This window comes from Sciurus vulgaris (genome assembly GCF_902686455.1).
Source record: "Sciurus vulgaris genome assembly, chromosome: 14".
Lineage (NCBI taxonomy): Eukaryota > Metazoa > Chordata > Mammalia > Rodentia > Sciuridae > Sciurus > Sciurus vulgaris.
In genome coordinates, this window is record NC_136475.1 from 59,002,539 (window position 1) to 59,020,821 (window position 18,283).

Below are 18,283 nucleotides of genomic sequence, written 5' to 3' on the forward strand. Positions count from 1 at the left end.
ACCCAGGCATGCTTAACCACTGAGCTTCACATTCCCAGCCCTTTAATCTTTTTTTTTTTTTTTTTTTTTTGAGACAGTCTCACTAAATTGCTTAGGGCCTTGCTAGGTTGTTGAGGCTGACTTTGAACTTGCAATCCTCCCCCTCAGCCTCCCACTACCATTTTAATAGTAAACAGGCAAATGCCCCAGTTTCTTCTTTTCCTTCTTCTTCTCCCTCCTCTTCTTCTTTTTGTGGTATTGTATGGAACTCAGGGGCCCTCTTTCTTTTGCAACTCTAAAACCTCCCTCAAGTGTGCAGAAAAGAGAGACACCAAGGATAAGACCAAGTCTCAGGTGAAGAGATATCAATAGCCAAGTGTAAGTTCACCCACACCACCAGGATGTCTTGCCAGAACCATGCAGTTGGAAATAGAGGCAAAAGAACAACAAGGGGTCCTCAGGAAAGCTAACCCACCCCTTCCTTCCAACGCCCTTCTGTCTCTAGGTTTGCTTACTACTTGGAGAAAAATATACAAATCAGCCTGCTGCTCCTAGTGGTAAGAAATAAAAAAGCAGGTATTAGGGCCTGTAGGAAATTAAAGTGAGTGCCTTTCAAAGTCACGATCCCTCCCTCTGTTGAAGTGTCTTCAGTGTCTTTTTCTAGTCACCTTTTTCTATACAGAAAGTCCTATAAGATAAGATGGGAGTCGGGGGCAGTTTAGAGGAGTTCTGGAAGAAATGCAGGGAGAGATGCTGAACTACTCCTTACCCCACACAAGTCCTATTATTCTCTCTTTAACAACTAGGCTTAAAAACCAAATCCTTGTTCAGCCAGGACAGTCCAATTAGGAGAGATTGGCAATAACCTTATTTTTTCCCATTGATTCCTCCGGTAAAATTCCTTCTTGCATAGTTAAGTTGTTCCTCCCAAGACTTTCTGCAATGGGCCAGAACAGGTCATGAATCAATTTAACTTCAAGGTCACACTGCACCCTAGACCAAATATTCACTGTCTATTAGTACTTGAAATTATATTTAATCATATTATCCAAAATTGGTCAAAGGATGACTTTTAAAAGTCAAAAAACAACAACGAGTGGTAAAAAAATTAATGTAAAGCCCTTTCCATTATTAAATTCCCAGGACAATTCAAATCCAAAAAAGAACTCCTCTTCTACTGTAAACTGAACTTCAAAGACAGTAAAGCTTGATATTCCTTTCCCTTTTTTCTTGATTTTTGGCAGTCTCTATCAGAAGGTTCTCTCTACAAATACTTGGGGGTTCTAGGTTCTTCAGTGGCTACTATGTCTTCTTCCATTACAATAGGTACCTTTCAGTACTTTCAGAAATAATCCACCCAAATCTCTTGTATCCCACTGATAAGGAAGCAGACATGATTCCTGCAGAATAGCATCTTGCAAGCAAACTGCTGCTCTAGAACCTAGTGCAGAGAAATTTATTGCTGTTGCCCTCAAATATTGTAGCTTAGTATTCATTGGGGGAAACAGAACAACCCACAGTGAATAAAAGATGAAGAGAGAACATCTTTGGTTTCTGCCTTGCCTATTGGAACATATCAGTTTTATACCAGGTGCAGTGGCACATGCATGTAATCCCAGCTCCTCAGGAGACTGAGGCAGGAGGATGGCAAGTTCAAGGCCAGTCTCAGGAATTTAGTGAGACCCTGTCTCAAAAGGACTAGAGAGGTAGCGCAGTGGTAAAGTGCCCTGAGATTGATCAATCTCTAGTACCCAAACCCCAAAACATCAGTTTTCCAACTACCATTAGTGATTTTAAATTCAATTGGGATAAATTTCCCCAAGCAGTATCTGTGACACACACCTTAATAAGGATATAGTTGACTTCTGTACAACATCTTTCTCCTCCCTTCACCAACCTCATTTTTTTCTAGGAACCTACATTTCTTCATCTAGCTCATACCACCCAAAGCAATACAAGCAAGTTTTATTGGTTCAAAAGCAATTCATGAATAGGCGTAGGGCCCAATTGCAAAGAAACATGAGGAGGTTTTAAGTGGTAGCATCTCCAATGATGTCTAGATCATTCCCACGTGTTTGTTCTTTCTCTTCCTTTCCATATTTGGAACATTTCTATTTCCATTTCCCTTTGTTTTATTACATTTTTATGTTTTTCATTTTGATTCATTGAACACAAATGGAATACTACTATCGTTTCTCTGGTTGTACGCGAAGTAGAGTCATACCATTTGTGTATTCATACATGAACACAGGGTAACGATGTTTGTCTCATTCTCTTTCCTTCCCCACCCCTCATTTCCCTCTACACAATCCATCCTTCTTCCATTCTTCCCTTACCTGCCCCCACCCCTATAATGTATCATCAACTACTTATCAGAGAAATAATACCTGCACAAAACTCAACTCAAAATGGATCAAGGACCTAGGAATTAGATCAGAGAATATACCTAATAGAAGAAAAAGTAGGTCCAAATCTTCATATCAGCTTAGGACCAGATTTCCTTAACGTGACTCCCAAAGCACAAGAAATAAAAGCAGGAATCCATTTCCCTGTTGAGTCTGGTATTTCTGGTCTGGAAGTACAATGCTGGATTGATGCTGGTTTCTGTCTAATTACACATCTTCCTCTCCCATGTGTGAACATAGCATCCCACATTTACACTAGACAACTCAGTAGTCCACACTGACAGCCTTGGGATTGAGATCTTCTGAGGATTTCTCCATCCACAGCAGGAATCCAAGGCTTTTTAAACCTTATGACATATCTGCTACTATTGTTTCCTGTCTTAGAACTCCTTAAGTCTATTAATCCTGCTTCCAAGACCCTCTTTCCTAAATGTGTCTTAGCTGGACACTCACACTCAACAGATTCCCAAATCTGAAGTTGCTATTGATATTTCCACAGGCCATAATCTCAGGAGCATAGTGGAGTCCTCTGACATGTATTCTTCCTTTAACTTTTAGATCCTCTAGCCTTTGAGGAACTTGCGCTACTGTGTGTATTTCTTTCTGTCATTTCTTTCTCTACTCCTATTCCATGTGTTTCTATCATTTACTACTTGCAAGGAGGCCCAGATGAGTGTTTAAATTTTAACCTGCTACTTACGTGGATCCAATTCTTTTTCTAACACAAATAAACCTTCAACTGATGACTTTCCCCCCGCTAAACCTATGTATTTATTTCTTGACCTACTCCTTTGACTCTTTCTTGAGGTTCCAATAGTGAAAAAACATTGGGGTATTCTGCACCTACTACAAAATTCCATTATTGCTTGAATAGAGAAATTCTGCACAGGTCTCCTCCCATTAGTCTCATCTATTTTATTTATTTTTTTCTGCCTCTTTCCTTTGGTGGTGTTTTTTTTCCTGTATCTTGTTAAAAATTTTATAATCTTATTCATTTTCTAGGCATATTTCCTTACAAGAGCATACCTGCTTCCCTATATAAAATGTCCATGTAATCTTGAAATTCATCAAGGCCTGAAATACCAGCATCAGAAATAAAAATAATGGATAACAATTTACTGAGTCCTTACTATGTACCATGCACTGTTTTAAGCATTTTATAGGTATTCATTACTTTTTAAAAAAATACTTTTTAGTTGTTGAAGGACCTTTATTTTATTTACTTATATGTGGTGCTGAGGATCGAACCCAGTGCTTCACACATGCTGGGGTTGTGACCCCAGCCACGGTATTCATTACTTAACTCATGACAATCCCACAAAATGATGACTATCAGCATCCCCATTTTACAGATGCAGAAATAAACAGAGGTTGAGGAATTTGCTTCAGGTTAGACAGCCATTAAGTGGTAGAACTCCTTCTTGGTCTTCCACTCACATCTGGGCACATTTCTGTCACCTACCAGAGCTTCAATAGTACAACATACTTTTATTGTTTTGGCCTAGTCTCTCACAACACTTAAAATTTGTTCTTCTTTTAAAAAGCAAAAATAAAAATTTACACCCATCTATCACCACCCATCCTAAATCTTGAACATAATTAATTTCTTTTAATAGTACTGTGTCTGTGTTATTCCCCAGGGAAGAGTATTAAAGTTAGATTCTATAATTCTTTAAAGATAACCCCTATTAAGAGTATCACTGAATTGTGTGCTTACCAGGTTTCCCCACACATACATTAAATTTAAATCCTTAGTTCCAAGTTAATTTTCACTACCTAGCTGATAAAATATTATCTGAGCATGTTCTAAAGAATGAATTTTTGCAGCTTAGTGAGATAAGTCATTCATACTCTAACAAGGATATTTTAAACAGAGCTGGTTATTCCTGTAGGGAACCATATTCAGATCAAACTAATTTCTTAAATGACATAAAAGGAGTGAGGAGCTTTGAGGTGTCTTATATAACTGACTGAGTGCTGATGGTTTGGAACTAGATGATGGAATGACAGAGAAAAGGGAAGCTGAATCTTTGAAATGACAAAAATTAGAAATTAAGAATCATAGTAAATATCACCTGCCAGGTATTAAAATGATTAAAGAGCTTATTTTCTACACTCCTATTGTGATAGGTTTTACAAACAAATAATTTTAAGTACACTAACCTGTTAAGCACCAGTAATTAGTTCAGAAAAACAAACACAAATGTTCTTGAAGAGAGAGCAAACCCTGAGGGAATTCAGGCCTCTGAAATTATGCTAAGTGTAACTGAAATAATTCTGGAAGACTCCTACCCCAAATAAAAATACCCTTTAAATTTTTCTCCTGTTTTCTATCACTTCCACGATAGCTGTTTGACAGGATTACTTGCTAATATAGGTGGACCTGGCAATAGAGTAAACTGGCTGGAATATTTTGGGTTTTTATCAGAATTAAGGCTCTATAATACCTGTGAATGGAAAAAAAAAAAAAAAAAACTGAATTGACAGGCAATAGTTTTACTACTAAGTAGTATAATGAAATTTGTTTTTGCCATCTCCCTTCTTTGGACTTTAGTTTTCCTATCTGTCAAATACATAAATGAGATTAAATGATCTCCAAGGCACATTCTAAAAACCCCCAAGTTCCACGATTTTAAGTTAAGATAGTTTTGAACACTTGCACAAATAAGACTCTTACCATTTAATCCTGTGAAATATACTAAAACTATGTAGAAAGTAGTGATATGGGAATAGGACAATATTTTCTTAAATATCTCCCAGTAGATCCATTATTGTTAGTTTCTCTCTTGCACTTCATCAGCCCTTATGGCTCCAAGAAAGGAAGCAGAACAAATCCCATCTCAAGAATGGAGAAGCCATAGTACACCTAGGAAAGTTTCTGACATACGAGGAGAAAAATTTGCCCTTTGTAACCCTAGAAGATGATGGAAAGAAGGGGACAAGGAAGAGGTAAGACCCTGTGTGCTTACTTTCCTTCCCCTCTCTGGGTGGAAACTAAAACTGGACATATGTAGTTGACATATTCATAAAGATAATGGAAAAAGTCAAGAGCTGGGGATAATGGTTTGCTTTTCTGGAATGCCTCTGAAAGGTCAAGACCTCTAGGAGCTTTGTTTTCAGTTGGATACCATGCTTAATATAACACAAGGAGATTAATGCAACATTGGAGAAGTGAGATGGCCCAACAAGCCCAAAGCAAGGCCCTGGGCTCATCAAGTCCTACATGGAGTATCTCGAAAATCCTTAAGTGCCCATGCGTCTCAGTGAGAAGATAGAGTAGTATCAAGAGGATCAAGGGCCCTGTGCAAACTTGGGGTCAGTAAAGAAGTTGTAGTGTGTGGAGGAGGGAAATGACTCAGTATGGACTTCAACAAAAGGAAACTGCATGACACCTCCGAAGGACAGAAATGACCAATTTTACCTTTTTTTTTCCTTTTTTTTTTAAGGCACTATGGATTGAACTCAGGGTCTCACACACGCTAGACAAGCCCTCTACCACTGAGCTACATCTCCAGTCCTTTTTATTTTTTATTCTGAGACAGGGTTTTGCTAAGTTGTTCAAACTGGCTTCAAACTTAGGCTCTTCCTGCCTCAGCCTCTTGATTTGCTGGGATTATAGGTGTGTGCCACCACACCCAGCCTTCTTACTTCTGAGGCTTGGAGTCCTGCTCTTAGACCATATCAGCTACTACATCCTAGGACAACATACGGACTGGCATTTGTGGCTTAGATTCCCTTCCCTGATGCCACGTAGGCCTCTGGGCCATTCCCAGCCCACTAGTCACTATGTGAATTAAAAGACAGTACTCCCTTTCTCAAGACTTTACCTTCATCTTCAGAAAACTGTCAAAATAGAAAAAGAAATGCCATGTTAGAAGAAGGCATGTTACTGCCATTGACCAGAGAACTGTCATGGTAGTTTTAGATAATGCTTTAGATAGTATTAGGATATACAAAATATACCCTCTATACCTTATACAACAGCCCTCTACCCCCATACATATTTTGGAATAAGGAGAGAGGAAATTAAATCTGAAGGGTGGTATTTATATAAAATAAACTGGATAATGAATTCCTGACATGTAAGAAGGAGACTTGTATGGACTTGAGGTTAAAAAAATACAGAAAACAAACAAGTCACATTTTCTTTGTACATTTGAATTAAGTAAATCTTCTATCTTGCCACATCAAAATACAAACTCCCTATGCTGAAGATTTTGCCTTTTATTTATAGGTATTGCCCCATAGCACCTTCCATGTTATTCACGCATAGAAGGAGCAAATAAGTACTTGTTGAATATAAAATTTTAGAAAAATCAGAAATATGGATGCACTTGTAAGTATAATCATGTAACTTTCCCGTATTTTTATTCCCATGTTACTTGAACCAAATGTAAATTTATATTCATTTGCATCTAGCCAACAACCATACACGTTTGGAGCTCTTCAAGCTGTTTTTTTAAATAGCCGTCTTCTTCGAGTATGGTTTTGAAAAGGAAACTTGGATGTAAGTTTCTCCATTTTCTGGACCAAGTAGAGATCATCTCAAAAACACAGAACTTTGAAAAATTGGAAACATCATTATATAGTACAAAATAAGTTCTTATTTAAAAGGAAGTGGAACCCTAATATCTAGAAAGATGGAAGTAATTTGCCTAGAGTCACATATCAAATCTGGGACTCAAACACACTATATGATATTGGCTTACATCTCCTGTGCCTCCCCCTCTATCATGCTTTGTAACAATTATCTCAAACCCAGGCAGCAATTGATGAAACTCAAATGAGAGAAAAATCACCAATAGATCTGAAAACCAGAGAATCCAGAGGTAAGCTGATACTTTTACCACATCTTAAAAAAAAAAAAAAAAAAAAAAAAAAAAAAAGATAAAAGAGAGCAGAGAGAATTGAGAATCGCAGCTAAGGAATCAAAACCTGTCTTCCTTGGGGAGAGGTTATGTTGAGGGGACCAGAAACAAATACAAAAGGTAAAGCCTCTTGGGGACTTTTCTTTTCTTTTGAGTTTGTGGGCGTGGAATCTTAAAACAAGGAAAAAAAAGTAAATTACATAAACAATCAGTCTCAACACATTTACTTTTTTCCTTCCCTCATGCATTATGTTCTCGAATAGTACATATAGACCATTTTTTCAAAAAACACAGCAAACTGACCAAAGGTAAAAACCTTCTGAATGCTTAGGCGACTATGATTAAGAATCAACTCCAAACTTCGGTTACCAAGCGCAAGCTCGGTAAAGTAGATCTCTAAGGTTTGCAAGTACCCTCTGTTGGGCTAAAGGGCACAAAATCTCTAGCGCTCCCTACAGCTCATATTTTGAACCTACCCACCACGGAACACCCGAGTTACCAAAGACTGGCTTCCTTGCTCCACTTTTTTCCGCTTAAAAAATCGGGGGTGGGGGAACGACGAAATGAAGGATTAATCACTTCTCCCCATTACATCAGCAACCCCCGCCCTTTCCTCCGAGCACCTCCTCTCCTGGAATCGTCGCTACGCACTGGCGCTCCCTTCGCCTACCCCCAGCTCTATTATATGCCCTGATACCTCCCCATTATCACCCGCCCCACCACACTCCCCCTTCCCTCTTTTCCCCTCCTCAGCGGGGGAGGGAGGAAACCCGAGAGAGGAAACAGGGCGTTGAAGGAAGGGACTTCGCGATAAGAGCGGAGGTCTCATTGGCTCGAAGGTTGTATAGCCGCTTCCTATTGGTCACCTGGCCGGAATCCCCGCCCCCAGCATTCCCCGCCCATTCACCCCTCCCCCCGCCGCCCCGCGGCCCTCCCCCGCGCCCCTGGCCAGCCCCGCGGCGGGGAGGGACCGACTGGGCGAGAGTGAAGGCTCCGGCGGTGTCAATGGCTCCTCCTGCCACGGAGCAGCAGCAGAAGCAGCGGCAACGGGGCTGAGGAGGAGGAGGAAAGGTTCCTTTAAGGAGGAGGAACGACGACGCCTCTTTTTCCCCCAATCTCCTCCCTTTACACTCATTTCCCCTTCGCCGAGGAGAGAAGGGGGGAGGAGAGAGAAGAGACCGAAGAAAGAGAAAAAATTCCTCGCAGAAATCTCTTTCAGGGGGTGTGGGGGGGAGGAAGAGGGAAAAAAAAGAGCCGGGCGTCCCCCGCTCCCTCCCTCCCTGTTCTCCCTCTCTTCTCCTCCTTCTCCCTTCCTCACCCGCCCGCCCACTCCCCCCACCGCCGGAGACGCCGCTCGGGAGTCGGCGGGACCCGGGTCTGTCTCCTCGGCCACCGCCGTCGCGCTTCGTCTCGGGATCCCCAAGCGGGCGGACGCCCTTTCTTTCTTTCTCTCTGCCCGTCTTTCTGTCTCCGTCCCTCGCGGCCGCCCCGCCCGGCGGCCTCGGCCTTCCCCGTGCGCCAGGCCCGCCCGGCCGTCCTCGCTCGGGATCTGTCTGTCTCCCCGGCCTTTCTCTGGACTCGGGGTCCCGCTCGCCCCCTCCGCCCGCGCCGTCTCCCCTTCCCCTCGCCCCTCTCCTTCCTCCCCCTCCCCACCCCCCACCCCCCACCCCCTTCTACTGCCCCGGAGCTCGCTGTGCGTGTGCGCGTGAGTGTGTGTGTCCCTCCGCCAACGCCGCCACCTCAGCCCGGCAAATGAACTCCGTCCGAGCCGCCAACCGGAGACCCAGGCGAGTGTCGCGGCCGCGCCCGGTGCAGCAACAGCAGCAGCAGCCCCCGCAGCAGCCGCCGCCGCAGCCGCCCCAGCAGCAGCCGCAGCAGCAGCAGCCTCCGCCGCCGCCGCAGCAGCAGCCGCCGCCGCCACCACCGCCGCCTCCGCCGCTGCCTCAGGAGCGGAACAACGCCGGCGAGCGGGGTAAGGCCACTCTCCCTCCCCGCCGCCCGCAGGTTCGGGCGTCTGGCCCGCCGGGCACTGCGGGCGGGGAGGCCAGGCGGGTGGGGGCGGCCTGTGCGCTCCGGGGGTGGGAGACGGAGGCCGAGCGGAGGCGAGTTCCGAGGTGCCGCAGTGTCAGGCCGGGCCCGGCCGGGCGGTCAGGAAAAGCCCCGGCTTTCCGACTCGCCTGGGCTCTTGCTCAGGCCGCGCTTTGTTTGGTTTCGGGGGCTCGGCACCCTCCACCCCCACCCCTCCCTGGGGCTTCTCGGCTCTCCCGCGGACCCCGTGGGAGTCTGTTGGTGGCTGCAGGGAAGGCTAAGGGTGGGATTTCCCCCATTTCTGCCGCCTTCCACGGTCCGGTCTCCCCCTTTCTCTTGGTAGGTGGGGGAATGGCTGGGAGTGATGGGGCGGTGGGGTTGGCTGGGGAACTTGTTTTCCCCTTTTCTCTCTCTTGGCCTCCCCCTTCCTGTGGAGGAGGGGGAGAGGGGTTCCGAGTGGTCCGTGGTGTTGGCCAGGGAACTTGTTTCTCCCGGCCCACCCCCACCCCCGGTCACGGGGTAGGGGGAGCAGCGACTCCTCTTCCAACCCCACGCTGTTTGCTGCGCAGTTTGCCTTTAGTTACAGAACCCCTGGGAAAGACCCGTTAAATCGAGACCTTTAAATAAATAAATATAGAATCCATCGGCCATTTCCAGCCCCCACCCTCGTGTGCAGTGCAGTTACCCTTCCGCTCCGTCGGCACCCCCTCGCTTTTTCTCCCCTGCGACCCTTCCACGCCGCGATGCTCCCCTCCATCTCCTCGTGGGTTTTGAACACCTCTTCCATAGAACCGGCCTCTTGGGATTGTGTGTGTGTGTTTGTGTGCGTGTGTGTGTGGGCGCGCGGGCGCGTGCGTGTGTGTTGTGACCAAGGCCTAGTGAAATGTGTCATTTGGACCCAACTGTGCAGCACTGTCTGGTAACCACCATTGTCTAAGGGCTGAGGCTCCCCGGGGTTGGATTCCTGCCTTAGCAAAAATAATGTTCAGCTTTACTTGGATAATATGGTTATTTTGGGAGGTTTGTGAGATAGAGGTATTGCACCTGGATTTCCAAACACAACTGTTCTCTTTATTAATTAGCTGCTTGCAGTGGGGTGGAGGTCAATACCGTATTTTTGTGTATGGTTGTTGTTTTAAGGAGAAGAATTGTTAGGAGACATTTTGCCTGTTTTAGTTGGCGGATTAAGGTTAATTTCACTTACGTTGGTTGTCACATCCTCCTTGATTAAGGGGATTGAAATTAAAGGCATTTTAAAAATTATACATTCTTTCCTTAAAAACTGTTTCATTGTTTTGATCAAAATATTTAACCAGTGAAGATGTTAATCTGAAAAATAGTTTATAGGGGTTTACAGTAGTCACTGTTACAGATAGTCTTTGAGAAAGCAGTTTGCTATATGTTGCTTGAAAGATGTTTCAAGCCAGTTAGAAGTCTTGTGCAACATAATTGGTAAATATGTTTTAATGAATCTTTGATACGTTTACCAGTTTCTTGGCATATTTAAGAATCTGAGTCTCATCACTTCTTTCACATATATCAGAGTTCTGGTATTCCATTCAAATTTTCAAGTCTCCTTGAGATCTGTTATTATGTATGATCATATATCAAAGTTTTTTTTTTTTTTTTTGAGAAAACAACAAAATTGAAATGCTAGTATTTACTGTTAAGGATTCTGTTGGTACAATAAGCTTTTTCAAGATGTGATTTGTTAATAACATGAACACTGAATCAAAATGTCAACCAAACTTAATTTAACTTCCATTGTGTATTTTTAAATGTTTATTCTACATCTCCATTATACAATTTGTGTGTGATTTCAAACCTAGTTCAGGTGATTCTTGGACAGTTTTCTTCATTTCTTCAAAATTAGTAGCTACTGAAGTCTGTTTCTACTTAAATTGGAAGTAAAGTGACTTGGTTGTTGGCAGTCACAAACCTGAGTGTCAGTTTTCTTTTTATTGATGTTCATGAACTGACAAAGATGTTCATGAATCAGAATTTCAGTATGTACCTAACCAAGTGGTAAATGAAATGCACTGTAGGATTGTTCCATTGCTGTAGCTAGTAGGAACTGTTCTGGAGGTTCAGTGTTGGCACTTCAGGGAAAAGAACTTGCTGATTAGCCTTCAGGGAAAATAGTCTTTCAGAGGGCAAATAAATGGCCTCAAAATGAATTAAACATTAAGAAAAATTAAAATACTAAAATAATCAAGGTTTTACAGGCCTAAGGTAAAAATAGACATCCTTGAAAAATTGGCATTTTAATTACATTTTTAAAATAGGATAGTCACATAATGATCAAAAGTTAGCTAAGAACAATGTTATCTTAAAAGTTTGATGGAACATATAGTGTCACTGTGTCTAATTTGGAAAAGAGGTTTTGTTTTTGGTGTTTAAGAATAGGCTGGATTTAATTTGATAAGATTATTAAGGAACTAAAACTAACAAGTGTGGCCCCCCTCCCAAACCTTTTGCTAACTCTTTATGAGTGTGTAACTCTTGCATTAGTCTTGGATCGAGTTACATAATAGTGGACCAGCCAACTTTCCGGTAGGAAATCAAAGAGACTCACTGTTTTAAGATTAGTTCAGTATATTTAAAATCATTTATTTCATGTGAAGATGTGCTTTAGGCTTTCAAAGAAAAATTTTACCACCCTAGTTTTTAGCTGCTTCCTCACTCACAGGTTAATTGGAATAAAAACTTGACAACACTTAAATATATTTACATATACACACATATATGCGTGTGTGCACACACATTTTCTCTCATATGTAATAACTAGTGTTCAAAGAGAAAGAAATTAAATATTGACCTGGCTATTTTATGGAATGTTGTTCACTCATGCTTTCTTAAGTGGTCCACTGTCTTAAGACTGAATACTGATCATTAGCTTTCTTAGACTTAAATTCCATAGTTTGGGGGACTGGAGATATAGCTTAGTGGTAAACCACTTGCCTATCAACCAGGAGGCCCAGGGTTCAATCACTAGCACCACAAAAAAAAAAAGTTTCTGAGTTTCAGATTTCACATACCACTTTAAGCTAGTAGAAAATAGTTTGTGTTCCATATGGTCACAGTCTGATAATATATTCCATGAGTTAATGAAACTGAAAGTTGTGTTATATTGGGTATTTTTTATTTTTTATTTTTATTGTTTTGGTAATGGAGATTGAACCCACAAGTGCTTAACCACTGAGCCACAGTTCCCAGCGTGCTGCCTCCCCCTCCTTTGTATTTTATTTCTCACTGAGTTGCTTAGTGCCTTGCTACATTTCTGAGATTGGCTTTGAACTTGAGCTCCTCCTGCCTCAGCCTCCCAAACCGCTGGGATTACAAGCACAACTACACCAGACTTATTTTGTATTTTTGATACATAAAAATTGTACATATTTATGGGTTACCATGTGATGTTTTCAATACATGTTTATATCTATTCTTCAAATTAGGGTAAGCAATATCTGTCTCCTCAAATATTTATCATTTCTTTGTGGTGAAAACATTAAAACTTCATTCTTTAGTTTTTTTAAATCTGTAGTCACCCTACTATGCAGAACACCGGAACACATTTCTAACTGTATCTTAGTACCATTGATCAGTCTTTTTTCATCTTTCCTTCCCACAAATCTTCTCTGCTTCTAGTGATTACTATTCTACCGCCAACTTCTATGAGACCAACATTTTTAGATTCCACATGAGTGAGATCATGTAGTATTTGTCTTTCTGTGCCTAGCCTATTTTACTTAACATAATGATGTCCAGTTTCATCCATGTCACAAAATGACAGGATTTCATCCCTTTTAATGGCTAGATAGTATTTGTGAGTGTAGCGTATTCTCTTTATGGATTCATCAGTTAATGGACACTTAAGATTGTTTCCATTTCTTGGCTGTTGTAAACAGTGCTGCGGTAAACAAGGGAGTATAAATGCCGTTTTTGACAATGGTTTTATTTCCTTTGTTTATGACCCTTGTTTTGTTTTAAAATTCTAGAAGGATTTAGCTTTTGCCACCTGTTTTGCTTAGTTTAACTTTTTATCTTTGGACTCTTTTGTAATTTTTTCCCTAGAAGTATGAGGAAACTTAAAGTGTGCAGAACTGCTATATATTGTAATCAGTAGTTTTTGGTTGTTAAAATTAATTTCTTTGAATAGATTATAAATGTACATAGTTTAAAATTCAAAAGTCCTTTCTTACATCTGCCTACAGCTATTCAATTTTTTTTGGGGGGGTGGATATTGGGGTTTATATTCAATGCTTTTTTGCTGAGTTATACTCCAGACCCTTTTTATTTTTTATCTTAAGACAGGGTCTCATAGTACCAGGTATGGTGGCAGACACCTGTAATCCCAGTAACTCAGGAGGCTAAGGCAGGAGGATCATGAGTTCAAGACTAGCCTCAGTGACTTAGCAAGGACATAAACAATTTAGTGAGACCCTGTCTCAAAATAAAAGATAAAAGGGTTGGGAATGTGACTCAGTGATTAAGCATCCCTAGGTTCAGTCCCCCATACAGGAGGTGAGGGGAATGGACAGGGTCTCACTGAGTTGCTTAGATCCTCACTGAGTTGGTAAGCCAACTACTAAATTCTACCTGGAAGCAGTCATTATTATTAGTTTCTCATTCTTTATGTTTTAATTAAAGATGAAATTTGAATTCTGAAAATAATCTTTGCATGGAAGTTTTTGAAAATAGGTGTAAAATCTTTTTTCTCTAATTACTGGGAAAACATAGGACTGTTTGAAGTGCTGAAAATTTACTGATGTAGTTCAAGAAATTTGACAAATATATTAATAGATTTGGCTATTAATTTATAGTCTGAAACAGCTTTATAGAGTAAAACAGTCTCTGTCATTCTATATTTGTGGGATTAAAAAAAAAAATCTCACCTATGACCATGGAATTCTAGAGTTTTCTTTTCAGTTGAACTTTTTGGGATAATTGAGAACATATAGCATTGCATAAAATATTTCTGATGGAGCTACATATTTATATTATGTAGTATCTAGTATATTCCTTGGTCTTTTAAACAGGTATGCTAGTTAATACCTTCCATGGGATTATTCTAGCTCATGGTACTTTACTTTTAGGTTCACACTGCTCATATAATACTTCCCATAGGATGGTTCTAGCTCATGATACTTTACTTTTCTTTCCACAAATTTCCTCTGCTTCTAGTGATTACTATCCTACCCTCAGCTTCTATGAGATCAACATTTTTAGATTCCACATATGAGTGAGATCATACTGCGCATAAAATAAGAAACTGGGGCTGGGGATATAGCTCAGTTGGTAGTTTTTGCCTCACATGCACAAGGCCTTGGGTTCAATCCCCAGCAAACCCCCCCCCCCCAAAAAAAAAAAAAAAAAAAAAAGAAAAAGAAACTGCAACCTTAATAGAGTAGTTCTGGACAAGAAACATGATTTTCTCTGTTTAGAAATTAAGTTCTTTGGGGCGCTACTTTTATCTGGTGACTTAATCTTCAAAATATATTCCAAAACAGAAGTGTATTTAAAACAAATTTTCTCCCCAAAAGAGAGCCTATTTTTCAGAGCATAGAAATAATTTGAGGTATACAAATTGGCTACTATCGGTGTTAATGTTGAAGTTCCTCTGATCAGGCCTGAAGGCTGTCCTTTGTACCACTTTTCTCTTGAAATTCTTGCAGACCCAAGGCAAGGCTGACCAACTTAGAGACCTGTCAGCTAAGTCAAGAACCACTAGCAGATCCTGGCTTCTTAGTGAGGCCTCTGTTTTCCCCTTGATTGGCAGAATTCAAGAATAGTGAGTATAGTCAGTCATTAGTGTTCATGGGGGATTGATTGTAGAACACACACACAAATACACATGCACCAAAATTTGCAGATACTCAAGTCCATTATATAAAATGACATAGTACAGAATTTTCATATAACCTGTGCATATCTTCTCATTCTGCAAATCATCTCTAGATTACTTATAATACCTAATACAATGTAAATGCTATGTAAATAGTTGTTAACTACTACATTGTTGAGAGAATAATGACAGGAGAAAGTTTTGTACATGTTCAGTACAAACTTTTTTTTCCTCCTAATATTTTTAATCCTTGATTGATTGAATTCTGGTATATGAAACCCATGGATATATAGAGGAGGGCCAGACATATTTTCTCAACTTTTTATTTTTCATATATGTGTTTTAACTCTAAAAATAACAAGTTTACAATAATGAGTTATTTTTAATGTGAGATCTCTTTTTGCCTCCCTATTTATTTTTAACTAACAAGTTACTCTTTTGTGTTTCTCTTGTCTCCTTATCTCTGAAGCATTATTCTGTTTTGGACTTTCCATCTCACTAATTAATTTGCTATTTGAGTTGCATTATTATGTTCCAGAACTCTGGTTAGTATGTGAGTTTGTTGACAAAGTACCCTTTCCTTCCAAATTGTATTTGTTACCTGCTGAAAATAAATTATGAAGACACAAAATACAAGGAATGAGACAACTAGGTAGTATAATGCAAAGATATCTGAGCTAGTCTGATCATTAATAACTTGTTTGACTCTGGGCAGGCAGTCTCTGTGCTTTAACCTCTCTGTGCTTTAATTCAGAATCTTTAAAATTGGGATAACACTTGTCTTAGAATAATTCTAAGGATAAAAAATAGTAAAGGACCTTGCATGTGATAAATGCTCAGGAAAAGACAGCTCTTCAAATAATAATAATTTGGATCAACTGTATATAAAATTAAACCCAAGAGATAAGATGTATGTGAGTTGTTAAGTTTCTGGTATATTCTAAAATCTAATATCTAGATGATTTGGTATAAACTTAGTCTGATTTGTAATTATAAATAAGTAATCTTACATCTAATGAATTCAAATATTCTTTCAAGGAAGAATACGAAAACAAAAAATTGGCATTTGGGGTAATAAACATTTAACTGTTCCTGCTCTGTGCTACAGTCTATTCCAGGCACTCGAGTGCCATCTCATTTAATCCTTTTGGCAAGTCTGTAAAGTAGATACTGTTATTCATATCCCCACCCCCCCACCCTGTACCAGATTGAACCCAGGGTCACTTAACCACTGAACAACATCCCCAGCCATTTTTATTTTTTATTTTGAGACAGGGTCTTGTTAAGTTGCTTAGAGGCTCACTAAGTTATTGAGGCTGGCTTTGAATTTGTGATTTTCTTGCCTCAACCTCCTGAGCCACTGGGATTACAGGTATGCAACACTGCATCGAGCTCATTATTCATTTTTTAACAAATAAGGAAACTGAGTATCACAGTTACATAGCAGTAAGATGTATAGGAAATATTCAAATATATTTTTAAATATATTTCTAATTATAGATGAACACAGTACCTTTATTTTATTTATTTATTTTTAATGTGGTGCTGAGAATTGAACCCAGTGCCTCACATGCTAGGCAAACGCTCTACCACTGAGCCACAACCCTAGCCCTTAATTGATTCTGATCACCCAGTGACTCCATAAACAAGGCCAGATAGCAAAACACATTTGGTAAAATGTTTCCACCACTTTCAAAGAAGGGAGTACCTTGCCCTTAACAGCATGTCTGCCCTCTCGCCTATCCTACCTATTACTTGGAGAAAGGTAAATTAGTTGGATGCCATTAATTGTTAAATCTTCCTGGTTCACATTTTCCAAGTAACCTTCTGATCACAGTTTTGCTTCTCATGTAGATTTGTCTCAAGAAGAGGCCACACTGACCAGCATGGACATTTTCCAGTGTCTTGATGAGCTCACTAAGCACTTATTGTACAAAGAAGGGTAAATTTCCCTTGAATTACTCATAAGTTATGAATAAAGGGTGTTAAGTCATTTTAACTCATGGCTACAGATGGACTATTTTAGGAAGGAAAAATATGAGTTAAATAATAGTGTTAGATTTCATTAGTAATTTTGACTGGTTTATAGACTAAATATCCTCCTTTTACCAGAGTTTGGTGTGTTCATTTTATGTGTAGCTTGGGGTTTTTATGTGTTTGGTTAACATAAGATGTGTGCTTAAATATAATGCTTAGAAAATAAAGAAATGAAACCAACTAACTTCCTTCATGTTAATTTATTTTGGTTTTAAGCAAATTTCAAAATTATTTATTTTACTTTGAAAAAGAATATATTTATTTTAAAACACTTCAAATAAGAGTATGTTAAAGCAAGTGTAAGTTCTTTATGTTTACTGGTTATTCTTCCAGTTTCTAAAAATCCAATTGTCAAATGTTGTGCTCTTTTAACAAATGCAACATTGTGGAGTTATGTTAAAAAAAGAGGGGAATTATTAAAAGCAGTTTTTCTATCTGGAGACTGAACATTAAAAACTATTAAGGAATACGTCCTTAATATCAGAGAAAGGGTGCCATTCATCTACTTTTGTGAAGAGATTTGTTTTCTCAAGTTTAGAAATTATTTGAAGGTTGGAACTGGATTAAGGATCTGTGCTTTAAATTACTTTTTGGTAGTGATGATAATCTCAGTTTAGCTATATACCTCTAATGAACAACATTCATTTTCCAAATGACTGAGTTAGGTCATGGCAAAATCATTGGTGAAATTTTTTCTTTAATGGGGAATTAACTGGCCACATGGGGGTTCAACCATTAGCATCAGTTTCTTTAGTACCATAATATAACTCCTTGACTTGAATCAGATTAGTCTGCTGATTTGCCAGTTCTTTGTGGGTTTAGGTGCTTTCCTCAAGTATTCTAGTTTAGAGTGAGAATTCTTTCTCTACACTCAACCAATGATTTTTGTATTTTGCACCCATAGTTTATAACATTGTGTGTGCGTATGTATGTTCACACATGGTTTTATATGATAGTAATAGGAAGGGGTTGGGGTGTAAAGGAAGAGCATGTAACTTTTTTATTCACTTGTTATATTTTGAGATGGGCAGGATTGGTGTATATGTCACTGGTAATTGTTTCTTACATAATTCATATTTTTTGGAAAAAAAAACAAATAGACTTTAAGGAGAATTAAAAGTGAA

At 39.9% G+C, this 18,283-nt stretch overlaps 1 protein-coding gene across 2 annotated transcripts in view; it reads left to right on the forward strand.

Annotated features, from left to right (window-relative positions):
- Positions 1–8,313: 8,313 nt before the first annotated feature.
- The window catches only part of FBXO11 (F-box protein 11), an 86,641-nt gene continuing 76,671 nt past the window's right edge, over positions 8,314–18,283 (forward strand). The window contains exon 1 of one of the 2 annotated variants that reach the window (XM_079111619.1): positions 8,314–9,224. In XM_079111619.1, coding sequence (XP_078967745.1) covers positions 9,005–9,224 — 220 coding nt within the window. In that variant the 5' untranslated portion in view covers positions 8,314–9,004. The remainder of the gene's footprint in view (positions 9,225–18,283) is intronic. The other variant, XM_079111618.1, reaches the window with a different exon arrangement.